Below are 27,897 nucleotides of genomic sequence, written 5' to 3'. Positions count from 1 at the left end.
CCGGCCCCAGAATGCAATGGCGCTGCTGCGGGGCCGAGGAGGCAGCGCGGCCGACATGGCGGCGTCATCCGGCTTCAGGCTCAGCTGCTCCCTGGTGGGACACGAAATGGACGTCAGGGGGCTGGTGGCCACCCTCTTCCCCGTGGGAGCCTTCGTGTCCGTGTCGAGAGACCGCAGTGCGCGGGTTTGGGTGCCCAACAGGTAAGGGAATCAGCCGGCAAGCGGCGGAGCGGGGATCTCGGCGCTGCTCCCCGCCATTGCGGGCGGCGCTGCCTCCTGATGACTTGACAAGATGAGCATAGGAGGGAGGGAGGGAGCGGCTTCAGTCCCAGTCACATAGTTCGGGCGTTTTTTTTAATATACTCTTCGGTAACATGACGCTTTTGGGAAATTTATTTCGACTTGGAAACAATTCTCAAGTTGGACATGTCCTGTAGAATGCAAGACATATAAGCAAGAGTAGGCTGGCCACCGGTCCCTGGGCCGGGTTCTTGCACTAACCACAATATATCTTGATTTCCTGAATATTCACAGTAATACCTGACTGAATGTTCAAAACCTTCATGTATAGATTATTTTAAAAAATCACTACCCTCTGGGTAAAGAAATCTATCTTCGTTTCCGTCCGTAATAATAGTAATAATAAATCTCTTATTTTGAGACAATGATTTAGTTTAGCTGGGATTAATCACCACTGTATCTACCCAGTCAAACCCTGGTTCAATGCTGGACTACTATTTTCTCTGCAATATATGAATGACTTGGGTGTGCAGAATACAATTTGCAAATGACTCAAAACTTGGAGACCTAGTGAATCGTGAACCTCAAAAGTATAGATAGGTGGTGGAATAGAAGATTAGGTGGTAAATGAAATTTGATCTTAAGAAATGTAGTATATTTCGTCAGTCGATTTAGAAGAGGAATACGATTATTGATAGTTCTCAAAGGGCTACACAACCAAGTAAGTGTCACAAGTGTCACAGCAATTGGCAAAAATGGTAAACACAGTCATTGCCTTAGAGAACAAGAGCAACCAGGTAATGTTGAATTGTTTGATATGGTCACAATTGAAGTATTATGGTTCTCTCTGAGCACCACACTACAAGAATGGTATGAAGATATTGGAGAGAAAGCAGAAGGAGTTATCTAAAATTATTCAAGAGACAGTGACATTAGTTGTGTCGATAGCAGTTCCCAGACATGTCGTCAGGATCTGCACAGACTAGTTGACAGGAGTACTTGCAGGTATTTTTAATCTCTCACTGCTTCATTCCAAGGTTCCCAACTTTTGTTGGCTCAAAAGTGGTAATTACTCAGAGCATCGTCAGCCTATGGAAATAATTTTAAGTACCACAACTTTGTGCAACCCATGTCAGTCGCTTTGTTTTTATCAATAGAAACTGATTCCATGTTTCAAGAGGAATGGATCCATGTATATATTTAAATATAAAACTGTATGTCTTCCGATTATTATTTTTTAACTTCCTCTTTTGTTATACTTCCCATTTTAATGACCAGAAAAGGAATCAACTCCTTATAGGGATGTAGTTATGTCTCCAAATTTGTAGTAGTAATCAGGTTTTTGGTGATTGATTGTATTTATCAAGTCAAAATGAAGTTTCTTTGTGAAAGACTGTCCAGGCAACACTAGATTTAGATTCTTAATGTTTTGATTTTTCTTTAGCTTTATAAAGCTGCCTATAGTTTACAATTTGATATTCATTCATTTGTAATTGGATTCTGTTTCAGTTCCAACAGGGGTTTTACAGAGATGCACTGTATGAATGGGCATTCAAATTTTGTATCCTGTGTGTGTATTATTGCACCCAATGACACCTATCCTCGAGGACTGATTGCAACAGGAGGGAATGACCATAACATTTGTGTTTTCACATTGGATAGCCCTGCACCACTCTATATTTTAAAAGGCCATAAAAATACAGGTAAGAAATCTTTTTGAAAAATACTTACTTGCAACAATATGGAGATCCTCTGTGGCAATTTTAATATTTCTTCTGTGGATTCGTTTATTTGTTGAATTAAATTTAAGTCAGCAGGATACTGATGAGATGATGTATTTGGATTTGTTTTCATTGTGGTTGTTTACTAGCATTTAGCGTTTTGAACTTAACCACACTGTTTTAGAATACAAAAAGTATCCGGACAGTGGTGTATTAGACATTTGCTTAGTGAAATTATTTACTTCAGGATATACCTTTTTTTTTAAAGTACGGATAGTAAGAAACCATCGTGGAGGAGTTATAACAAGTTGCAAATTGCATTTACATCAACATTTGGTGTACATAAAGCGACGTTGATGTTGTACAATACCTTTTTGGGTGTAGTTGAAAGTACAGGGATAGCATAGAAAGAACCATATACACCATAGAATCCATACTATTGCATTGCAGCTTGGTTTTGGAACAGCTCTGTCCAAGATCGTAAGATATTGCAGAGTTATGTGTGTAGCCCAATCCATCTCACAGGCCAGTCCTCCCACCATTTACTCCATCTATACTTCACCCTACCTTGGAAAAGCATCCAATATGATCAAAGACTCGTCCCACCCCATTATTCCTTTGATGCTCCTGCCCAGCAGAAGGTGCAGAAGCTTGAAAGTATGCACCATCAGACTCGGAATTGGCTTCTTCCCCTCTATTATCAGGCTTTTGATGGGTTCTTCAATAGCTAGGGTATTGTCTGATTCATCTCTACTCTATTAAGGATACTGGATTTTCTGTGGAATTGATGCATTACAATGCTAAGAATTATATTTTCCACTCTGTATCGTCCCTTTTGCTTTATCTATTGTAATTGAGTTTGACTTGATTGTATTTATATGTATGATATATCTGATCTGTTTGGATACCATGCAAAACAAAGCCTTCCACTGTATCTTGTTATGCCTTTCAGTAATAAACCTAAACCTAGACAGGAATTCAATTTTGGACATCCAAGCAAAGATTTAATATAAAGTTTAAATGTTACTCACAGGGGATGAGGTTGTACAGTTATTAAAGTGAATCCTGAATTCTTAAGTATTTAATTTTAGTAAAGTAAAGTAGCCTTTATTGTCATTCAGACCTTTCGGTCTGAACAAAATTTTGTTGCCTTGCAGTCATACCTATAATAAAAATGACAAAAACACCCAATAAACACAAATTTAATATCCACCACAGTGAGTTCACCAGTGCTGAGGAAGTTAAAGAAGATACCTTGGAGATATTCATGTTATTGTTTTAATGAGATCAAAAGTGATTGAGAGTGGCAGCACTGTGTCATAGGTGATGGAACAACTGCCTCATAACTCCAGTGAACCAAATTCAATCCCAACCTCTGGTGCATTAAGAGTGGAATTTTAGTATTCTCCATTGATCATGTGGGTTTCCTCTGGGTGTTTAGGTTTCCTCCCACATTCCTTTATTATGGGGACTGGCAAGTTAATTGGCCACTGGAAGTTGCCCTTAATGAAAAGTTATTGAATCTTCTGATAGTTAATGTAATTGTGGTGAGAATAAATTGGAATTCATGTAGGATTAGTGTAGATGCATGCTTGATTGTGCGTGTGGACTGGATGGGCGAAGAGCCCTTTCTGTGCTGTGTGATACTTGATTAATATTACTGAAATTGGATTTAAAAGTATCACCATGTCAAATCGTGTGAAGATAGTATCATCCAACCTATCAGCATGTGCATGGGCTAGAACAAGAACCATTTAATAGTAATTTTGGAAATTGACAAGCAGATAAAAACATGTAAAGTGGGATAAAAATATTTGAAAATCCTGTGGAAAATTTACTTTGTTATTGTGAATCTGAAACACTCTGGGGGCCCTTAACCTGCCAGTTTCCATTGACACAATTGTTCTTATAATGCAATCTTGGGTTTTGGATTAGTTTATTATTGTCACATGTAATGAGGTACAGTGAAAAGATTTGTTTTGCATGCTATCCAAACAGATTAGATATACTGTACATAGATACAATCAGGTCAAACTCAACAATAATAGATAGAACCAAGGGGAAGATACAGAGTACAGAATGTAGTCCTTGGGTTTGTAGTGCACTGTGGTGCATCAGTTCCATAGTCAGTATCCATATTGGGGTAGTCCCCTAGCTGATGAAGGACCATTCAGTAGCCTGATACAACCCGACAGTATGCTTTCCGTGATGCATCTAGCAATTCATAAGAGTCACTGGATACATGCTGAGTTTTCTCAGGATGTAGAGATGTTAGTGTGTTTTGGCCGTCATATCAATGTGGTTTCTTAGGAAGATAACTCTTGTGCAACAGCAGAACTATCCGTAGTTCTGAAAGTGCCCCAATCTTCTTCTGATATTGAATCTTGGAAATATAAGAAGTACTCAGATGAGCTAAGATCTGGGGAAGAGAAACAGTTAATGTTTCAGATCGATGATCTTTCATCAGAAATGAGCAAGTTAAAAAATATGCCTTTCATGGTGTTCATCCTCATAGCATTATGTTACTTTCTGATTTTGAGTAGGTTGCTGATCTGGTTTATGAACCTTTCTTATTTCTGATCAAATCTGAAAAGTTAACTGTTTCTCTTTCACTGGTGCTGTGTGCCTTACTGAGTATTTTGAGAAGTTTCTGTTTCTAATTTGGATTTCCAGCCACTGCAGTGTTTTGCTTTCTGATTAGTACATTTTTAAATGCTGATAATTTTATTTAAGTTTATATGTGGATGATAATTATTTTCAATTTTAAAGATGATAATTTTTGGAAATGAATGCTGGCTTTTTGATCATTTTTTTTTCCTGATCTGCAGCTGTGAATTACAACTTTGGTTAATGTTAAAACTCCACGGGTGGTCAATTTTACTTGAAACTGGATGTCCAAGTAACAGGTTGAAACTAGTTCTGGTGTATGTGCAAGAACAAATGGAAATTCTTCACGGATGGGGATAGTTTATTCAAAATGTTTTTTTTAAATAAAATCCATATTCCTTTCCTAAATACATTTATTTCTCTTCAGTTTGCAGTCTGTCAGCTGGAAAATTTGGTACTTTACTCAGTGGATCTTGGGATACAACATCAAAAGTCTGGTTAAATGAAAAATGTTTGATGACTTTACAGGTACATCTTATTTTCTACCTTTGTAATAATTTAGCAGTCATAATATTCTGAACTCTCAAGCTTTAATATTATTTGAAGAAGTATATTTTGTTTTTAGGGCCATACTGCAGCTGTGTGGGCAGTAAAGATACTGCCTGAACAGGGTTTCATGCTGACGGGATCTGCTGACAAAACAATTAAAATGTGGAAAGCTGGTCGATGTGAGCGAACATTTACGGGTAAGTCCGTGTTTTGGATCTTTCACCTCTAGCACGCATTTCCCACATGTTAACAGAATGTTACTACAGGTGCACAACCTTTTATCCGAAAGCCTTGGGACCAGACACTTTTCGTAATTCAGAATTTGTCGGTCTTCGGAATGGAAATTTTTTAGCGTAGATTTTAATGTCTGGCTCAGTGGTAGAGTGCTCGGCTCATATCCGCAAGGTCGCGAGTTTGCGCCTTGATCCCGGCAGTTACTCGGTCGCGAATTTGAGTCTTCAATGTAGTTTTTTCTTGCAGAATAAATGTTTGTATGAAATGCAGTGTAGGAGAGGTGTACTGACTGTGTGGGCAGAACTTTGGAAGTGATTGCCCACCAGTCTAAAAAGCCGCTGTGTCTCCCTGTCCCTGGGATAGCAGGGGGCGATCCAGAGGAATCCTCTCCCCGATGGGCCGTTACGGCGACAAGTGGCAGTTCGCCCACAGCCCGAGCTGCGCCACCCCAAGAAGAAGACGTACCTTGCACACCATCCGCTTCTACCCCTACGTGTTCCTCTGGAGTTGGAGCGGGGCTGGGCTGGAGTTGCTGCTGGCTGTGGGTCTCTGGGATCTCCGTGCTTGCAGTGGGCCTGGGGGTCGCTGTCCCGTTGGTCCTGACGTCTCCGGCCACCCCCCTGGACTGGAGCTGAGACTGGGAACTGTACCGCCCTTGCCCCCTCCCTCTACAACTGCAAACAACCCCACTCTCCTGCAAGGGCGGCACAGTTCCCGGAGGATAGCAGGTGGCCGGAGACGTCAAGACCAACAGGAACCCGCTCCCCGATGGACCCCTACGACGCCCCGAGCTGCGCCCCGTCATCCGCAACCCAGGTTCCTCTGTAGTTGGAGCGGGGCTGGGCTGTGGGTCTCTGGGATCTCTGTGCTTGCAGTGGGCCTGGTGGTCGACGTCCAATTGGTCCTGACGTCTCCGGTGACTGCACTGGCCTGCTGCCATCGCCGACCTGAAGACAGTACAAAGCCCCCGCGCCGGTGCAATGAGCGGGGAGCTGGAGAGGGGAGGGATGGGGGTCACACACATGGCCGGGGAGCAGAGGGGTGTAGGTGGGGTGAAACTGAAGGGAGCGACAATCTGCTGCTGCCTGCACGCTGAATTAAAAAGTTCCCACGCAAGACTCACGATACAGCGGGCAGGTAGCAGCATTTTGTCAATTATTAACCCTCCCGCGCAATATACCCTCACCTTCTCTTTTATGAATGGGGATTTAGTTCCCCTTCGAGGACCGACCGGAGGTTCCGCTGTCACCTCTGCGGGCCGCCCTCGGTGAACGTCCTGTCTCCCTGTCCCTGGGATAGCAGGGGGCGATCAAACAGCACAATACCCCCCTCCCCCTCCAACTACAGAGGAATCCGCTCCCCGATGGGCCGCTACGGCGACGTGGCAGTTCGCCCACAGCCCGAGCTGCGCCACCCCAAGAAGAAGACGTACCTTGCACACCATCCGCTTCTACCCCTACGTGTTCCTCTGGAGTTGGAGCGGGGGCTGGGCTGGAGTTGCTGCTGGCTGTGGGTCTCTGGGATCTCCGTGCTTGCAGTGGGCCTGGGGGTCGCTGTCCCGTTGGTCCTGACGTCTCCGGCCACCCCCCTGGACTGGAGCTGAGACTGGGAACTGTACCGCCCTTGCCCCCTCCCTCTACAACTGCAAACAACCCCACTCTCCTGCAAGGGCGGCACAGTTCCCGGAGGATAGCAGGTGGCCGGAGACGTCAAGACCAACAGGAACCCGCTCCCCGATGGACCCCTACGACGCCCCGAGCTGCGCCCCGTCATCCGCAACCCAGGTTCCTCTGTAGTTGGAGCGGGGCTGGGCTGTGGGTCTCTGGGATCTCTGTGCTTGCGGTGGGCCTGCTGGTCGACGTCCAATTGGTCCTGACGTCTCCGGTGACTGCACTGGCCTGCTGCCATCGCCGACCTGAAGACAGTACAAAGCCCCCGCGCCGGTGCAATGAGCGGGGAGCTGGAGAGGGGAGGGAAGGGGGTCACACACATGGCCGGGGAGCAGAGGGGTGTAGGTGGGGTGAAACTGAAGGGAGCGACAATCTGCTGCTGCCTGCACGCTGAATTAAAAAGTTCCCACGCAAGACTCACGATACAGCGGGCAGGTAGCAGCATTTTGTCAATTATTAACCCTCCCGCGCAATATACCCTCACCTTCTCTTTTATGAATGGGGATTTAGTTCCCCTTCGAGGACCGACCGGAGGTTCCGCTGTCACCTCTGCGGGCCGCCCTCGGTGAACGTCCTGTCTCCCTGTCCCTGGGATAGCAGGGGGCGATCAAACAGCACAATACCCCCCTCCCCCTCCAACTACAGAGGAATCCGCTCCCCGATGGGCCGCTACGGCGACGTGGCAGTTCGCCCACAGCCCGAGCTGCGCCACCCCAAGAAGAAGACGTACCTTGCACACCATCCGCTTCTACCCCTACGTGTTCCTCTGGAGTTGGAGCGGGGCTGGGCTGGAGTTGCTGCTGGCTGTGGGTCTCTGGGATCTCCGTGCTTGCAGTGGGCCTGGGGGTCGCTGTCCCGTTGGTCCTGACGTCTCCGGCCACCCCCCTGGACTGGAGCTGAGACTGGGAACTGTACCGCCCTTGCCCCCTCCCTCTACAACTGCAAACAACCCCACTCTCCTGCAAGGGCGGCACAGTTCCCGGAGGATAGCAGGTGGCCGGAGACGTCAAGACCAACAGGAACCCGCTCCCCGATGGACCCCTACGACGCCCCGAGCTGCGCCCCGTCATCCGCAACCCAGGTTCCTCTGTAGTTGGAGCGGGGCTGGGCTGTGGGTCTCTGGGATCTCTGTGCTTGCGGTGGGCCTGCTGGTCGACGTCCAATTGGTCCTGACGTCTCCGGTGACTGCACTGGCCTGCTGCCATCGCCGACCTGAAGACAGTACAAAGCCCCCGCGCCGGTGCAATGAGCGGGGAGCTGGAGAGGGGAGGGATGGGGGTCACACACATGGCCGGGGAGCAGAGGGGTGTAGGTGGGGTGAAACTGAAGGGAGCGACAATCTGCTGCTGCCTGCACGCTGAATTAAAAAGTTCCCACGCAAGACTCACGATACAGCGGGCAGGTAGCAGCATTTTGTCAATTATTAACCCTCCCGCGCAATATACCCTCACCTTCTCTTTTATGAATGGGGATTTAGTTCCCCTTCGAGGACCGACCGGAGGTTCCGCTGTCACCTCTGCGGGCCGCCCTCGGTGAACGTCCTGTCTCCCTGTCCCTGGGATAGCAGGGGGCGATCAAACAGCACAATACCCCCCTCCCCCTCCAACTACAGAGGAATCCGCTCCCCGATGGGCCGCTACGGCGACGTGGCAGTTCGCCCACAGCCCGAGCTGTGCCACCCCAAGAAGAAGACGTCCCTTGCACACCATCAGCTTCTGCCCCTACGGGGAGCGTGTTCCTCTGGAGTTGGAACGGGGCAGGGCTGGAGTTGCTGATCTGGGATCTCCGTGCTTGCAGTAGGCCTGGGGGTCGGTGTCCCGATGAGGGGCGCAGCTCGGGGAACGGCTTCTGGTGGTCCTGACGTCTCCGGCCAGTTTGCAGTTTTCCTCTGGAGTTGGAATGGGGCTGGGCTGCTGCTGGCTGTTGGTCTCTGGGATCTCCGTGCTTGCAGTGGCCCTGGGGGTCGGTGTCCCGTTGGTCCTGACGTCTCCGGTGACTGGCATTGTATGCTGGCATAGCCGACGTGAAGACAGTGCAAAGCCCCCGCGCTGGTGCAATGAGCGGGGAGCTGGAGAGGGGAGGGAAGGGGTCACACACATGGCCGGGAAGCAGAGGGGTGTAGGTGGGGTGAAACTGAAGGGAGCGACAATCTGCTGCTGCCTGCACGCTGAGTTAAAAAGTTCCCACGCAAGACTCACGATAAACTGTGTATCGTCAGTCTACCATGGGAACTTTTTAATTCAGCGGGCAGGTAGCAGCAGATTGTCAATTATTAACCCTCCCGCGCAATATACCCTCACCTTCTCTTTTATGAATGGGGATTTAGTTCCCCTTTCTTCGAGGACCGACCGGAGGTTCCGCTGTCACCTCTGCAGGCCGCCCTCGGTGAACGTTTTCAAGGACCTTTCTTCAAGGACCGAAAAAATGTTCGCTATTCGGAGGTTTTCGTTATTTGGATCTTCGGATAAAAGGTTGTGCACCTGTATTTATAAATCAGCAATTTCTACACTTTTTCGAAGGATGGGTGGGATTTGGGGAAGTACACTTTCTTTAGGGACTCATAGGTTATCTACTAGATTAATCTGAGAAATATACAACAGTGAGTGGTATTGCAGCGTGTCTTGCATAACCTCACAAAGGTAGATATATAAAATACATTTAAAACTATACCAGACATAAATAAATAAGTTCTGAAAAATATTATAACTAAGGAAGTTCCAAATTTAAGCAGCCTGTCTCTGAGTGGCCTAAATAATTTCTTAGCTGGTGAGATCCCATTGATGGTGATACTTGTCTCTAAATCAATGGTATCCAGAGATAAGTATGCAATGAACAATGGATGTTCCAACTGGACAGAACAAACTTAATTTTAATTTTGTAAAGTCCAATACATTGTAGATTAGAGAACTTGTCGAACAGAGAGCAATCAGTTAAGGCCACAACAAAGGTTTAATTTTCGAGGGTTAACATTTAAAGAAAAAGTATCTATTTGTCCACAGTTAGAATCACCATATTATGAAAAGGATATTGAGAAATTAGATTGGGAGCAAATAGATTTATAAAGTAGGTACCCACGTTATAAGCTTGGGTCAGGAAAGAATGATTAGATGGAAGTGCAAGAGACTGGAATCCGGAAACTGGAGCAAAAATAGAAGAGCTGCTGGAAGAATTCAACAAGTCAGGCAGCATCTGGAGGGAAATGGACAGTTGATGTTTTGAGTTGAGAACTTCAACTGTCTCTCTTCTCCAGGAAAGAGAAGGCCAAGGCAAAACAACCAGTGATCTTTCCAAAACAAAATAGAGCAATTAGGATTGGAGATCATTTACAACTTCCAAAATAAGGTCAAAAGTTAGAAGACGGCCATCAAAAAGGTTAAGTAATTAAAACAAATGTGATGAATACAGGATTAGTTTTAATGGGTGATGAATGGTCAGCATGGACTTGATGAGTTGAAGACCCTGTTTCTGTGTTGCAAGTCTTTATGATCTATGACTCTAACATAAGAAATAAAAGCAGAGGTTGATCATTCGACCCCTCACATGCTAACCTACGTACGACCAAGGATGATTGTTTAATTTAGAATACTTTTCTGTGCAAACCCTTATTACTTGATTCCCTTAAATGCACAGATGGATTTTTAGATGTTAAAAGGAAGCTGATGTCACCCCTGCTGTGATCTGCAGTGGTTCCTGGTCAAAGCAATATTTTGCTTGAAAATTTTTTATCGATCATTTCATATCTTTCGTACCCCATACTCAATATCAGACAAATTATTTATAACAAAATACTGGTTTTTCTCTGTTTCTACGCTGTTCCATTCTTATCTCTTTCATTTCTATGTTGCTATCCTGGACAGTTTGAAACTTTGAGTATTTAATCATGAAGTAGCTATGTTCTGCACATTTTTTTTCGATCACCAAGGCCACTTACTTATGCATCTGTGACATTGCCTTACTCCATTCTTGTCATCATGATTATTAGGTTTGCAGATGAGACTAAAGTAGGTGGTATCGTAGACGGTAAAGAAGGTTATCAAAAATACAGCAGGATCTTGATCAGATGGGTAAATGAGCTGAAGAATAGCTTATGGAGTTCAATGCAGATAAGTTTAAGGTGTTGCATTTTGGGAAGTCGTACCAGGGTGCAACCTTCACAATGAATGATAAGGCCCTGGAGAGTGTTGTGGAGCAGAATGATCAAGAAGCAGAGGAGTACAGTTCCCTGAAAATGGTGTAACAGAAGGCTTTTGGTACATTGGCCTTCTTCAGTCAAGGTATTGAGTATAGAAGTTGGGTTGTTATGTTATAGTTGTACAAGATGCTGGTGCGTTGTGTTCAGTTTTGGTTACCCTGCTGGAGGAAGGATGTCATTAAGCAGGAAATAGTGCAGAAAAGATTTGAGGATGTGCCAAGACTCAAAGCCCTTTATTTCTTGGAGTGCAGTAGGCTGAAGGGTGATCTTATAGAGGTGTTTAAAATCATGAGGGGGATTGCTACGGTGACTGCACAGAGTTTTTTACCAAAGGTACAGGGGAATCAAGAACCAGGGGACATAGGTTTATGGTGAGAGAGGAAACATTTAATAGGAACCTGAGGGGCAATTTTATTTTTTAACCTAGAGGGTGTATGGAATGAGCTGCTAGAGGAGGTAGATGAGGCAGCTAGTATAGCAACATTTAGAAGACACTTGGACAGATACATGGATAGGGAAGGTTGGGAGGGATACGGACCAAGTACGGGTAAATGGGACTAGCTTAGATGGAGCATCTTGGTTGGCGTGGCGGGTTGGCCAGAAATGCCTGTATCTATGCTTTATGACTCTTTGACTATCTGCTAAAATGCTTACCCAGGATTTTGTTACATATAGATTTGGCTATTATAATAAAGCCATTGTTAGCTTCCCATGTTCTGTTCTCCACAAATGTAAGATCATCAAAAACTCTATTTCATGCTAATCATGTATCGGTCACCCTGTGCTTCCAGATAAACCGGTGACAGATATTTAAAGATTCTATCCTCATTTTCAAAATCCACTATGATCTTGTTCATTTCTTTTACTTGAATCTCCTTTTACCCCATCACCTCGGGAGATATTCTGCATGTCTCCATTTCTAGTCCATAGTGATTGGTTTCATTACCAATATTATAAACTCCAGAATTCTAATCTTTGTGCCTATCATATTTGCTTTAAAACCAGCCTCATTGAGCAAGATGTCTGTCATCTACTCAAATATCTTTGAGGGTGGGGGCCAATATTACTTTTCATTTAATCTGTGAAGCTTTTGTGACAATTTACTAATTCATTGGATTATGTTGACACACATGTTATTACTGAGATGAGCATGCAAATCTTTTTAAAGGAGCAATTGTTTCTCATTGTAACTATGCCCCATTCATCTGACTCTGGAATTAGGTGTTTCGGGGAACTAAATAGTATTTTTGTAACAAATTGATGAAAGACGGTTTTCAAGTTTTGTTTTTATTAACTTTGGCCTTTTTTAGGTCATAACGACTGTGTTAGAGGACTGGCCATTTTGAATGAATTAGAGTTCCTATCTTGCAGTAATGATGCCACTATTCGACGATGGCAAATCACTGGGCAATGTTTGCAGATTTATTATGGACATACAAATTATATCTACAGCTTATCAGTCTTCCCAAATGGAAAAGGTAAGTAGTTTTATAGTTTTTTTTATCTTCATTTATGATATATTTCATGCACAAATCGAATGGTTAGACAATGGAGTATATGTTTTAAGTTGCTGACACCTTGATGCTCGGCGTAACTACTTGGAATGAAGTCAAGGTGTTTTTCTTCTGTGCTGTCGTGGAATTTTGGACTTCTCCTTGCTTTGTCTAATGCTAACTTGTTACACTTCTAGAGGGAGAATTTATTAAATGTAAATCTTCCTTATGCCACGAGATAAAGCATCCAAGAAAATAAATTCAGATCATAGATCCTGTTACCTTGGACAGGAATGTGTTTTCTTGAATTTACAAGTTCTTTTAAATCAATTTCAATATTGCAAATGTTAGTAAAATAAATGCTTGATTTCTTATTCTTAATATTCAATTTACCATATACTGATACATATACATGACAATCAAGTCCTACTTAAGTAATTTATTAATTCAAAATGCAAAGTGCTTTCTTGGCATAAGCATTTTTAACATAATATTAGATATAAAATCATAAAATGAAATGTCCTCAATTCCCCCTTAAGGTTTGCAAAAGTGGTAATGTTTGAGAGATAAAATAAGATTTGGTAGATATATTGCAGAACCTGCACAAATTCTATGCTGAATTATCATTCACTCAAAGGTCTGTTGTTTCAAACAGGTTGAGTTAATTCTTAGGCATAGATAAATTTGATGTGAGAATTGAGCAAGTGATTGATAAGAACTATTTTTAGTTAAATGTATTATTAACTACATTAACCACATTATGCAAATTTGGTTATAACTATTTTAATGTCATTGGAAACGTTGTTTACTGAATGCATGTATTCAGGTGGAGTCTGGAGTGTGTGACTGAAGTCACCAGTGTAAGCCAGACATGTTTTTAAATAGTGTTAACATGTTATAGCTTTTAATGACCAGGATGCAGTCGAAACACAATGTTAAGAGGGAAGCACCTTTGTGCTTCTGCCATGGTTGATGAAAATCTTGGGAACTGGACAGGAAAATAAGTACTGTAGAAATGTGCTGAACTTAAACTCACAAATTAACCTACTGCCCAAATGTGACTGGAATAATGAGACATGACATTTTATTACACTAGGCATAGATTTAGTAAGAATACTCATAGACTATACCAGTGGCAAAGTGGTCAAGTTACAAAGAAACTTTTTATTTCACTTGCTTGTTTTTAGGCTGATGCTATGGTATAAAATAGACTTAATTGCATGCTCTTTTCTGGGAAGACAATGCAGTGCTTTATAATACCAAATATTGTACCTTACAAGTAGGTGTCGTATCTTAAGGCTAAAAATCACAAGTGCTCTGCAATCTGGCAAGAAGGATGATTTTACTCAGTATTGGCTGGTAGATTCACTTATTTTATCATTTGCAAATAAATCTTTGCTCCTGTGGAAACGGGTACCATTTGCTTTGCAATAGTAAGAGAGAATTCTATTTAGCAAACATGTTATACATTGCCTTTAACTGTAACAGAATATATTTGTAATATTTAAACTCTCCTGTGTAGTGATATTTAAAATTTGATCATAGTTCATTGCAGCACTTTTGTAAGGACAAAGTTAAGACTTAAAAAGTTGTCACTAAAACAGTGAACTGATCAAACCAATTTACCATAAAGCTGCTTATTATTAACAGTACTTGATGCATCGTAGCAGATATGCAATGGTCCATTGTTCGTAGCATGGCATAAATGGGAGCATTTTTTAATTACTGAGACAAGAACTATAAGTGGAATTATTTCCCGATAGCTAGTCTTGTGTGACAAATGAAATGTTTAAAAGGATCAAACAAATATTTCATTTTGCAACAACTTGGAACCAACATCATTCCAATTCAGATAAAATATGATATTTAACCAGAGCAAGTTTTAGGTATTGTGTTTGTTATTTTCAGTGTATCAAGGTGGAAAACTTAACTAAAATAATGTTTTATTTCTTTGGTAACCAAAATAATTTCTTACTTCTAAGTTGTACATTTTTCTAATCACTGTGCATTGGTCTCTCTCTGTCCAGATTTTGTAACCACGGGGGAGGATCGATCCATAAGAATTTGGAGGGATGGAGAATGTACTCAAACTATCAGACTTCCAGCTCAGTCTATATGGTCAGGCTGTGTATTGGATAACGGTGATATTGTTGCAGGTTCAAGGTAAATTTGCTGTTCAATTATTAGGTATTCTTGCTTTTAATAAATGTATCAGTGCATTAATTGGTTCTTTTCAAGATTTGAATTTGTTCATGATTTACTGAAGCCATGCTAAGAAAAGTATAATGGAGTAAGTGATATAAAATACCTTGTTACCAGAAATTAATCTCTGCACTGGGGGAATGTGTGAAGCAAATCAAAAGGAAGGAGAGACTGCAACACCTCCAGTCCTTCCAGTAGTCCATACATTCTGTGCGGCCCAGGGCTTAATGATGAATGGCTGCATTGCTTTCACCAGCCGATGCAGCACCAACCCTCACAGATAGCCACATTTGAATTGATCATTCCATTCTGAACCGTTCCTTTAGCTGTTTTATTGCTCCAGGTGCCCCACTGTAGACCTGAGTCCACTACTTGGTTCCTGACACACTTACTCTCATTGTGCTATAATGATCATTTTTAATGCTGATTTCACTGATACACTTGTTCATGGAAACACATTCTGAGTGCTGAGAGAAATAGCAGGATAAGCAATTCTACTCGTTGCGAAATAAATGATTTAGGTTTACATCAGCTGTAATATTAATTCTACGCATTTAATTGTGTATAATTGTAACGTTTCACCATGGCATTTTAAAACATGTTCAATCTCTTTAGAGATCAAATAACTTTTATGGCATTTTAACATAACCTAGGAAAGAATTTACAATACCAAAACCTGTGCAATGTTTGCATTATCACATGCTACCCCCTCCCTTTCTGCCCTTGCAGAGTTACAATTACTTCAGTTTCAAAGTTATTGTTTTGGTCAAACTCTGACATCTTGCTATCTCTGTAAACTCCTCTTCTACAACCATGTGAAATCCCTAGAGCTGGGACTATTTTGAATTCCTCTTTTTCCCCACTGGCAGCAAAGGCCTTCTGTTAATGTCATAATCTCTATTTATATCCCTAAATCTATCTTACTCCTCCTCATAAGATGCCTTAAAATATATACTTTTTTGATCAAGCTTGTAGGCCACAAGCTGTTTTATCTCCATATGTGGCATAGTGTCAGATTATTTTTTTAAAATTTGGTTGTGCAAAATGCTTTGTGGTTTTACTGCATTAGAGATATTTTCAACTAATTTTGTATTGCTTTAATATGCTGATGAAATTTCCATTGCAGCGATAGTGTAATAAGAGTATTTACAGAAGCTGAAGAACGGACAGCCTCTGCAGAGGAGATCCAAACTTTTGAGAACGAGCTGTCCAGCGCAACCATTGATTCTAAGACCGGAGATCTAGGAGATATAAATATCAATGAACTTCCAGGAAAAGAACATCTCAATGAACCAGGTATATAATGTTACTCCTTTTTAAACTTGGTTAAAATTTGAAAGCTGTTTTATAATGTGCTCAACATAAATTTATACATGTACAATTTTTTTTTTGTTGGCTGCATCATAATAATACTCTTGCTTATTTCTGTATGGAATCTTTTCAGGTAAATTTTTTTCCTTTTCTGGGAAAAATTCACAAGATTGACATTTTACAGCTGTTGCATGATCTTTGATATGTTCATCATATGGATATGCAGTATTTATATTATGTCATTTTACATGCTGGCTAAAAATAAGATATTTTGAAGCAATTTTGATTGTTTCTGATTGAGTATATAGAGCTAGATTATTTGGCAGTTTTATCATATAGACCCCTATGGTTGAAGCCACTATGCCACTGGTTGAAGTTACATAATCCCTGCAGCAATTAGGGAGATGCAGATTGTGTCACTCAAAGCTGTGTCTGTTATGGCATAAAATAAACACCTATACCTAGTTTATCTGAACTAAAATTAACTTTGAACTAGTTTTTAAAGAACAAGACTTTATGCTTGGATTAATTTTAAATTTATGAGAAAGCCTCTAACTCTAACTGAAATTAAGAGTTCAGGAGGGATTTATTTTCCAAGCATGTCGGTTTCATTACACGAACTTAATTTTTTTTATCCTTTTTTCAGGCACTAAGGAAGGTCAAACGCGATTAATCAGGATTGGAGATACTGTTCAGGCTTATCAATGGAATGTTGTTGATGGGCGATGGTTAAAGATTGGCGATGTGGTGGGTTCATCAGGAGGAACCCAGAAGTCCTCGGGCAAAGTTCTTTTTGAAGGCAAAGTATGTTTTAACATGAAGGAATTCCATCTAATACACGTGTCCAAAATGCTCGTCTACTCTATTGTATATACAGAATATAATATAAATTCACTTACCAACGTTTGGAAATGTGTGATTATATGGCTTCACGTGTGTGAGGGAGAATATTAAAATAAGTAATTTAAATCCAAATGTTTGTTAAATAAATTTCTGGCATCTTTATTTCATTGATTACTGGAGCATTCAAGAGTGGTCTGTGCTTATGTATGATAATGTGATAGTAGCAACCAACCATGAGCTCTTGGATAAATCCCCCCTCACCCCCCTCTTCAAATGTAAAATATTGATTGAGGATATTACTGAGAAGCTTCCAGTCTTCTGCAGCTGAACTAGTGTAGTACCGCAGCCTATCAAGTTTCCAACTATTCTTGCCCAATCCACATGTGTGCATCCCTCCATGACGTCAGGGACAGTATAAAAATTAAAGCGAAGAAGTACAACGTAGCAAAGATGAGCGGGAAGCAAGAGGATTTGGTAATGTTTAAAGAACAGAAGATAACCAAAAATACTATACAGGGAGAAAAGATGAGGTACGAAGGTAAGCTAGCCAAGAATATAAAGGAGGATAGTAAAAGCTTCTTTAGGTATGTGAAGAGGGAAAAAATAGTTAAGACCAAAGTTGGACCCTTGAAGACTGAAAAGGGTGAATCTATTATGGGGAACAAGGAAATGGCAGATGAGTTGAACAGGTACTTTGGATCTGTCTTCACTAAGGAGGACACAAACAATCTTCCTGATATAGTAGTGGCCAGAGGATCTGGGGTGACAGAGGAACTGAAGGAAATCCACATTAGGCAGGAAATGGTGTTGGATAGACTGATGGGACTGAAGGCTGATAAATCCTCAGGGCCTGATGGTCTGTATCCCAGGGTACTTAAGGAAGTGACTCTAGAAATCGTGGATTCATGGATTTACAATCATGCTTGACTAATCTTCTGGAATTTTTTGAAGATGTAACTCGGAAAATGGACAAGGGAAAGTCAGTGGATGTAGTGTACCTGGACTTTCAGAAAACATTTGATAAGGTCCCTCATAGGAGATTAATGGGCAAAATTAGGGCACATGGTATTGGGGGTAGAGTGCTGACATGGATAGAGAAGTAGTTGACAGACAGGAGTAGGGATTAACAGGTCCCTTTCAGAATGGCAGGCATTGACTAGTGGGGTACCGCAAGGCTCGGTGCTGGGACCGCAGTACACATCAATGATTTGGATGAAGGGATTCAAAATAACATTAGCAAATTTGCAGATGACACAAAGCTGGGTGGCAGTGTGAACTGTGAGTAGGATGCTATGAGAATGCAGGGTGACTTGGGCAGGTTGGGGGAGTGGGCAGATGCATGCAGATGAAGTTTAATGCGGATAAATGTGAGGTTATCCACTTTGGTAACAAAAACACGAAGGTAGATTACTATCTAAATGGCATCAAGTTGGGATCTGGGGGTCCTTGGACATCAGTCTATGAAAGTAAGCATGCAGGTACAGCAGGCAGTGAAGAAAGCGAATGGCATGTTGGCCTTTATAACAAGAGGAATCGAATATAGGAGCAAAGAGGTCCTGCAGTTGTACAGAGCCCTAGTGAGACCACACCTGGAGTATAGTGTGCAGTTTTGGTCCCCTAATTTGAGGAAGGACAATCCAGCTATTGAGGGAGTGCAGCGTAGGTTTACAAGGTTAATTCCCGGGATGGTGGGACTGTCATATGCTGAGAGAATGGAGCAGCTGGGCTTGTGCACTCTGGAGTTTAGAAGGATGAGAGGGAATCTCATTGAAACATATAAGATTGTTAAGGGCTTGGACACACTAAAGGCAGGAAACATGTTCCCGATGTTGGGGGAGTCCAGAACCAGGGGCCACAGTTTAAGAATAAGGAGTAAGCCATTTAGAACGGAGACGAGGAAACACTTTTTCTCACAGAGAGTGGTGAGTCTGTGGAATTCTCTGCCTCGGAGGGCGGTGGAGGCAGGTTCTCTGGATGCTTTCAAGAGAGAGCAAGATAGGGCTCTTAGAAATAGCGGATTCGGGATACGAGGAGAAGGCAGGAACGGGGTACTGATTGTGGATGATCAGCCATGATCACATTGCATGGCGGTGCAGGCTCGAAGGGCCAAATGGCCTGCTCCTGCACCCATTGTCCATTGTTCTTTAATCTTCCAAGTTCCATGTCACCATTCATGAGTAAAATGATGGAAAACCTACAGACTGTATTCTGAGTACAATGTGTGCACAATTACTTAACATACAAGGAGCTTTAATAATAGGCCGCAGTTTGGCATCTTTAGTATTCACAATCAAAATGGAAATTCTCTAATATTCAAGAATCAAGAGTGTTTTATTGTCATATGTCCCAGATAGAACAATGAAATTCTTAACAGTTTCATTATTAAGATAGAACAATGAAATATATAAAACCATCCATGAATGTATAATTATATGACAGTAGCTAATCTTAATGATGTTAAACATGAAGAATATTTTCTTTTTCTCTTCATTTTAGGAATTTGATTATGTATTTACCATTGATATTAATGAAGCAGGACCTTCAATGAAACTGCCGTACAATATTAATGAAGATCCATGGCTTGTTGCACACAACTTCTTGCAAAAGAATGACCTGAACTCAATGTTCCTAGATCAGGTTGCAAACTTCATCATTGAGAATACAAAAGGGCATACATTAGGATCAACAGGCATAGGATTCTCGGACCCTTTCACAGGTTAGTGAGATAATGTACTGAAAGTGTTATGCATATTGATTATTCTTCAAATGCCTGTACAATACTCTGGTTGCACAGTGAAAAAGATAGTAGGTCATATCTTAACTAGCCTATGCCCTTTGCTTGGACCCACTGCCATTTTGCCATTCAAGACAGACAGCGTTATTTGTTATAAATGTAAAAGGTCGGACTTGCTTACAGAGTAGGCACTGGAAACATTTGGCACGGTCCTCATCCATACAAACTACAGTGATGTATGCGAATGCTCATGTTAGGAATCTGGGACCAAACTCTGTTTTGGTATTTGTCCAAAACCAGGCTAATCTGCTGAACTGCTTTACTTTAAGACGGCAGAATGGTTTTGAGCTTCCAAATATTTTTAAATATTTAAAAAGAGCTGCAGTAAACTATTGGAACATCTTTTAAAGCCAAAGTATTGTACAAATGCTTTCAGAAATACTTTTACATATTTGAAATTAATGTTGATAGATCATTGCACTAACATTTCAATACTGTGGTGGACTAACCTCTAGGAACTATTGGTTTTAATTCTTATTTGCAAAATTATCATTGTGTAATGTTTTTTAACCTACCAATTACCCATACCAACCCTCTTGTCTCTTTTCTTGGTGCGACTGTCCAATTTGCCAATATTAATATTCATCAAAATGGATTGGCATGCCAATCCTGCACTGGGAGAGGATCTTTGATGTTGGCATATCAACGAGCCCATGCTCGTATTATAATCAAATGGCAGCAAGCAAAGATAGATTTGGATATCCAAATATGATATTTTAAATAGGTGTTGAATAAATTTTCCTGACCATGTCCTTTTCCAAGAGGTTATTTGGTTGGAACTAGAAGAATGTTGTATTAATACTGCCGTGTGTTATTACAATCACAGACATGATTTAAGGAGGAGTAGGGCTGACGATGCAGCACTCAAGGATGTAGAAGCTTAAGACATGATGGAGAAAGAAGTAGAAGAAGAGAGGTAGTGCAGTGTTGATTAAGGAGACCATCACTGTTGTAATGAGGGAAATGTGCTAGAAAGCTTTACAAATGAGGCCATGTGATTGAAGCCAAGCCATAAAAAATGGGTGATCACTTTCCTGGGGTAATACTACAGGCGTGACATAAAGGGGCATGTGCATAGGCAATTATGCAAATACTTTATAGCAGAGATAGATACATTCTTGATTAGTACGGGTGTCAGGGGTTATGGAGAATGGTGTTAAGAGGCAAGAAGGATCAACTATGCTTGAATGGCTACTCTTAGGCTTGCTGGGCCGAATTATGTAATTCTTTCACATGAAATCACAGATTTAAGAGCAACTAGACAATGCAGGGGTCTGCTCCCCAACGCAATATTCCTCCATTCGCACACAGCCCCCAACTGCGCAGGCACAGCTCATTTCCCCTCATCCCCCAGCACACCCTCCCTCTCCTCTTCACCGTCCCCCTTCTTTCCCCTCTCCTCCCGTTCCCAATCCCTCCCTCACCTCTCCATCCCTCTCCTTTCCCCTACCCTCAGGCACTCCCTCCTTCCATAACTCCTCTCCCCTCCCCACCCCCCTCTGATCCCTCTAACCCCCACCTCCCCCACTGCTCACCTTCCCTTATCTCCCCCCCCCCCCACTATCTCCTCACCTCCCCCACTGCCCTCCTCTCCATCTATTCCCCACTCCCTACCTCCCCCACTCCTCCTCCCTCTATTCCCCCACCAGACACGAAAAAAATTTAAAAAGAGGAATTGATAGATTTTTCCATGGATTTTGAAATTTGGCAAGGCCCCACCACCGCAGCGAGGCCCCAGAGTCGCCATAAGGCCCCACCACCGCCCCCGAGGGGGGGGGGGGGGGGGGGGGGGGAGTGGGGGTCGGGAGTGGGGTCGAGCCGAGCCGAGCCGTTATTGTCACGCGTGGCACGCGATGAGAAGGTGGCCCTGGTGGCCATTACTCCCTCTGAAATGAACGGGGGGGGGGGGAAAGGGTGGTGGAAAGTGCGCCTGTGGGTTGAGAGCATCTGCTTTAATCGAGAGCGGGTAGAAAACTTATTTGATGCATCCTTTTCTCCGTTTTCCCGTCATTTTTTTCTCCAAATTTCTTGAATATTTTTTTTACATTATTATTGGATCTGCTCTTACCACCTTATAAGACAAAGATTTTCAGATCAGATCCATTTTTTTTAAATGGAAAAAAATATATTCCCTTATGCATCTGAGATATTACCTTAAATTTGTATTTTCTGCTTACGAATACCTGTTCCAGTGGAAATATTTTTTTAATTACTCCACAAAAGCACTTAAATACTGTGAATACCATTTGTTTGCATGAAACACACTCATTCAAAAATATATGTTGCTATTTTTTGTATGAGTATCCGTTATTGATATTGACAGTAAAAGTTAAGCTTTTTCTGACCTATATCCATTTTCCACTCTTCAATGGATCTTGATCACAACATTTCACAGTTCTTTTTCCTAATTAAGTAAGCAAAACTTGATATTTCATAACATTTTTACAATTTGCAGGTTCAGGGCGTTATATTCCAGGGACTGAATTGGGAACTGGAGGTGCAAATGAAGTGGATCCTTTCACAGGTATTGTTTCTCTTTGGAAAGCGTGTTTTTAATAAATCATTTGAGATACATTTAAAATGTATTGACAACAGTGTCGTGCCCCTTTTTTTGTGTTCTCAGTTTCTGTTTTGTTCAGCTAAGATTTTGACGAGGACTTTATTCCAACCAATGCATGAAAGTAGCTTGAGGAGTCACTCCAGTATTTATAATTTGATCCTGGGGTGGATATATATGTTCTAACAGTTATAACTTTCAGTTATTTTGGTGAATCTGCAATTCAGCTTTCTTAGATTACCTATATAATCAATCATAGAGGAACTGAACGGAATTGGCCATTAGGGGTGCCGCATGATGGCAGCCTCTGCCTGCAGTCTTGTCTGTTTTTCTATCTTTTTCTAATTTTTAGTTTGTTAAAAGTATGTTCTGGAGGATTTCTTTTAGTATTTCTATGTGGGCGAGGTGGGTAGGGTAAGGGGGAAGCCGTTTCCCAGTCATTTCCTGGCGACGACGCAACTATTCTCCGAGTCGTGTCCTCGCCCCCCTCTCGCAGCCTACCGACTGGATTGGCGCGGCCTTTCCTGCCGGAGACCGGAGACTGGGCAAGAGCTTCAGCAGCGGCGCAAGCAATGGATTCATCGCGGATCGGGCGATGCCACACCTTGGATCGCTGTTTGAAGCTCCGGAGTGTTGGGCCTACTGCTTCAACATTGCGGAGCTGTGGTTTGCAGAGCTTCCAGTGCGGGCGGCGCTGACTTTAACATCACGGAGTCCTGGGATCCCTTTGCCGAGGGGCGCCAAATGAATCTCCGCCCAGCTCGGCCTGTGGACTTCGGGAGCCGGTAAGAAGTGGCCGATTCGGAGGTCCCAAGCTGCTGAGGATGTTCTCCCGTTCCGACGTCGGGGTTACATCATCCCAGCAAGTGGGCCTGAACATCGGGCTGTCCGTAGTGGTGACTACTGAGGGCTCGGGAGGCCCTGAGCCTTGGTGCCTTTCCTCATAGTGGGAAACTTTGAAGCGGCTGTGTGGGGATGTTTATGTTAGACTATCGTGTTCTGTGTTTTTTATTTTATTCGTATGGCTGCATAGTGACCACAAATTTCACTACCAATTGGTGCATGTGACAATAAATGTCTCTTGTCTCTTGAATCCACATTAGTCAGGAAATGGTGTTAGGTGAACTGTTGGGACTGAAGGAAGATAAATCCCCAGGGCCTGATGGTCTGCATCCCAGAGTACTCAAGGAAGTGGCCCTAGAAATCGTGGATGCATTGGTGATCATTTTCCAATGTTCTCGCGACTCTGGATCAGTTCCTGTGGACTGGTGGGTAGCCAATGTAACCCCATTTTTTAAGAAAGGAGGGATAGAGAAAACGGGGAATTATAGACCAGATAGCCTTCCATCGGTAATGGGGAAGATGCTTGAGTTGATTGTTAAAGATGTTATAGCAACGCATTTGGGAAGCAGTGGCAAGATTGGTCAAAGTCAGCATGGATTTATGAAGGGGAGATCATGCTTGACTAATCTTCTGGAATTTTTTGAGGATGTAACAAGTAGAATAGATAAGGGAGAACCAGTGGATGTGTGTATCTGGACTTTCAAAAAGCCTTTGACAATGTCCCACACAAGAGATTAGTGTGCAAAATTGGAGCACACGGTATTGGGGGTTTGGTATGACATGGAGAGAACTGGTTGGCAGTCAGGAAGCGAACAGTAGGAATTAATGGGTCCTTTTCAGAATGGCAGGCAATGACTAGTGGGGTGCTGCAAGGCTGGGTGCTGGGACCCCAGTTATTTACAATATATATTAACGATTTAGACGAGGGAATTAAATGTGACATCTCCAAGTTTGCAGATGTCACATTTAATATTGAATTACGGTGCTGGTTCGAAGGGCCGAATGGCCTACTCCTGCACCTAATTTTCCTTTGTTTTCTATGTTTCTAATGTAAATGAGATAGAAACATAGAAAATAGGTGCAGGAGTAGGCCATTTGGCCCTTTGAGCCAGCACCGTCATACAATATGATCCAGATTCAGTACCCTGTTCCCGCTATCTCTCAATGTGCACTTTAACCGCATGTGATTTTTTTCAATTACAATTCATTGCATGCAAAGGATATGCAACAAAATACAAAACATGACTACTTTCACTTACATGACATTGCTGTGTCCCAAACATTATGGCGCCCTGAAATGGGGGACCAATAATATATATTGCTGCAAATTCTAGATGGTGAAACCAAAATGTATGGAAATGGCTTTTATTAAAATCTGACTTTAACCACATGTGATTTTTTTTTAATATTACAAATCTCAAATTGTGGAGTACAGAGGCAAATAAATAAATGATGGATCTTTGTCCCAAACATAATGGAGGGCACTAAATCTTACTCTCACGAAAACATCCAGTGAATTGGCCTCCACTGCCTTCTGTGGTAGAGAATTCCACAGATTCACAACTCTGTGAAAATGTTTTTCCTCATCTCAGTCACCCTTTATTCTTAAACTGTGACCCATGGTTCTGGACTCCCCTAACATCGGAAACATTTTTCCTGCATCTAGCCTGTTCAATCCCTTAATAATTTTATATGTTTCCAGACGATCCCCTATAATCCTTCTAAATTCCAGTGAATATAAGCCCAGTCGACCCATTATTTCATCATAAGTCAGTCCCACCATCCTGGGAATTAACCTGGTGAACCTATGCTGCATTCCCTCAATAGCAAGAATGCCCTTCCTCAAACTAGGAGACCAAAACTGCGGGTTAGAATTAATGTCTGTTCTCAATGCAGTTGGTGCATTAGTCCATGATGTTTGATTTATGTTACACGGAAACCAAAGTTGGGAAGGTGTTGATGTTTTTCTAATATAGCTGAGGATGCATTGTAGTTTTAAAAGGGTGGTGTCAACTTCATGTATACATTCTGATGCTAAGAAGATATTGTTTATTATTATTGTAGGATCTGGTCGTTATGTACCTGGCTCCTTACCATCTGGTCTTGCTCCCTCTGCTGGAGGTGACCCATTTACAGGTAAAATTTGAGAATGCATTGGGGAAAAAATATTTTTTTCTCCACAATTCAGTGAACATTGTAAATTACTTACCAAAAACCTTTTTCTTTTCTGCATGTGATATTTCAATTATGCAATAGAATTGATTTATTGTTCAAGCTGCAGGCAATGGACTGTAGAGTCGTGACACTGAATTAAAAGTCAATACATTCTGTTGAACTTGATTTTTGGAGCAGGTTCCATTTAAACCTTTAATATTTAGATTTTTAGAATTATTAGTTTAAGATGCATTAAAAAAAAAAAATTCAATGTGTAGTCTACTAGGGTGTTTCTAACCGGTTCTGTGGATTATTCTGAGACCACATTATCTGAATCTATACTGAGTGAACAATATTCTTAAATTATGAGAACTGCTTTTTAAATTATAAAAATGTTAATGTTCACAGGAGTAAATGCTTATGTTTCTGCTGATGGATGTGCTCCCACTACACTCAGTAACCCTTATTTTCCAAAGAAAGACCCTGTTACTTTTGATCAAGCAAACACAATTCAGATAATAGGTAAGCGTCTTTATTCTGTCTTTATTGAAAACCAACTTTTGACAACTTTTTAATTTGATCAGCAAAGATATTCTGCAGCTCTTCCCGTCCCCTCCCAATGTATTGGTATACATTCTGTCAGTAAATAAGTGTTTTTCATGTTGCCACACATTACCATGCCAAAGGTATCTTTTACGGTGCTTTGTCAGATGTTTGTATCTTTACTAAACAATTTGTATTATAGGGAAACTAAAGGAACTGAATGATAGCACATCTGCTGACCAAAAACTGTCTGAAGGTGATTTGCAAATGCTTGAGAAGTTTCTATGTGTTGTATCGAGTCCTTCTGCACAAGAAAGTCCTACAGCACAACAACTAGAGATTTTATGGAAAGCTGCACAGTGGCCAGAAGGTTGGGAAATAATGATTTCTATTGTTCTAAAACTGATTAAGATAAGTTGTGTTTTAATATTTTTGAACAACTGAAAGTAAAAAGAATGATCTAACTCTCCAGAGCTGGTATTGATGATCGTTTACTTTTGAACATTTTTGCCATTATTACTGTTAAGGAGATCTAATGAAAAGAAATATGCAAGCTCACTTTACTGCTTTATAGAGATTGTTGCTTTGATATTTTTCAATTATGTGACTGAGAAGCAAATCACAAGTATGCTTCCACTATTAAGCTGAGAGTTCATTTTTTTTAAATGGAATGATATTGTGGGGATGTTAGCAGATACATTAATTTGCAATGGTGTAGTGTTGATAAATTTTTAAAAATCTTGGACACTTTCCGAATAGACCTGTAGGGACTAAAGTTCTTCAATGCTTTATGAAATATTACCATGATGTTTGAAATATCATGTTGGCATCTGTTCAAATATATTTAATTTGGACTTTCAATATTTTGCTACAGTGAAAAGTCAATAATTGTAATTTAATTTGCTTTTATCTCTTCTAATTTAGATATAGTTTTTCCTGTGCTGGATATTCTTCGTCTGGCTATCAAGCATCCCACGGTTAATGAACATTTCTGCAGTGAACACTACAGCAAACAGTTCAGCAACTACCTCTTAAACAAAATCAATCTACGGGGAAAACCAGCTAATCAAATGCTTGTCCTCCGAACAGTCTGCAACTGTTTTGCTAACCAAACACATGGCTCAAAGTTCATGATGTCCTTGAGGGAAGCAATACTCTCCCAAGCAATTGAAATGAGATCAGCTAGCAGCAAGAATGTTCACATAGCACTATCCACTTTGATATTAAACTATGCAGTAAATCTGCATGCAGGAAATGATATTGAAGGTAAAGCAAATTGTTTATCCATTATAAGTGCAGCCATAGAAGCCCTCCAAGATTATGAAGCTATTTTCAGACTTTTGGTGGCTCTTGGAACAATTATAAGTGATGATCCAAATGCCTTGCAACTGGCTCAATCGTTGGGAGTTGATTCTCAGATCCGAAAATATTCTTCTGTTTCAGATCCAGCAAAAGTTGGGGACTGTTGTAGATTTGTTCTGAAAGTGCTGTAATTTGTGATTATAGATTTTCAAGGGTTATAGCCAAGTGGTATTAATTTTGATTACATTATTCCTTAAACTCTGGCAAATAATACATATGGGAGAAAAATAAATTCTGGGGTGTTTGATTATTGTGACAAAATAGTTGCAGTAGAAAAGTACAACCAATTTTAAGAATAAAGGAACTGCTAAAATGTGATTTTATATTTGAATATTTTTGCTTTGTTTTAAGATGTTTCCAATAATTTAACATAGTCAACCTTTCAATTTATTTGTGAAACTGCTCTTGCAAACATCTAAATTTTCAATAATTGTCATTTAAATTTTCCAAATTAAATTTCACCTTTAAATTACTCCTTCACAGACTTTGAAAGAGCATTATTAGCATTTTCTGAGCTCTTTTCATGTTTTCGTATTTATTTGACCCTTCAGCATCTTTATGGGTTTGTTGGATTATGAAAAT

At 41.5% G+C, this 27,897-nt stretch overlaps 1 protein-coding gene across 1 annotated transcript; it reads left to right on the top strand.

The window, feature by feature from the left end:
* Position 1: 1 nt before the first annotated feature.
* On the top strand, positions 2 to 27,787 carry plaa (phospholipase A2-activating protein). Its single transcript, XM_055632793.1, has 14 exons — positions 2 to 201; positions 1,750 to 1,943; positions 4,996 to 5,096; positions 5,194 to 5,314; positions 12,524 to 12,691; positions 14,734 to 14,869; positions 16,035 to 16,204; positions 16,866 to 17,023; positions 19,559 to 19,778; positions 22,312 to 22,380; positions 25,321 to 25,392; positions 25,819 to 25,932; positions 26,156 to 26,323; positions 26,878 to 27,787. Exons 1-14 carry the CDS (start codon positions 17 to 19, stop codon positions 27,444 to 27,446), a joined length of 2,445 nt encoding a protein of 814 aa, XP_055488768.1. The 5' UTR covers positions 2 to 16; the 3' UTR covers positions 27,447 to 27,787.
* The last annotated feature ends 110 nt before the right edge of the window (positions 27,788 to 27,897 follow it).

This window comes from Leucoraja erinacea, chromosome 3 (genome assembly GCF_028641065.1).
Source record: "Leucoraja erinacea ecotype New England chromosome 3, Leri_hhj_1, whole genome shotgun sequence".
In the NCBI taxonomy this organism is placed as follows: Eukaryota; Metazoa; Chordata; class Chondrichthyes; order Rajiformes; family Rajidae; genus Leucoraja; species Leucoraja erinaceus.
Note: the sequence above shows the minus strand (reverse complement) of the source record. Positions and strands in the feature narration are given on the sequence as shown.

Bases quoted from the DNA above. Each gene is read 5' to 3' on its own strand.
- plaa (XM_055632793.1), top strand. From the start codon at position 17: ATGGCGCTGCTGCGGGGCCGAGGAGGCAGCGCGGCCGACATGGCGGCG. The intron at 12,692-14,733 runs GTAAGTAGTTTT...CTCTCTGTCCAG, and splicing joins AGTCTTCCCAAATGGAAAAG to ATTTTGTAACCACGGGGGAG. The intron at 19,779-22,311 runs GTTAGTGAGATA...TACAATTTGCAG, and splicing joins ATTCTCGGACCCTTTCACAG to GTTCAGGGCGTTATATTCCA.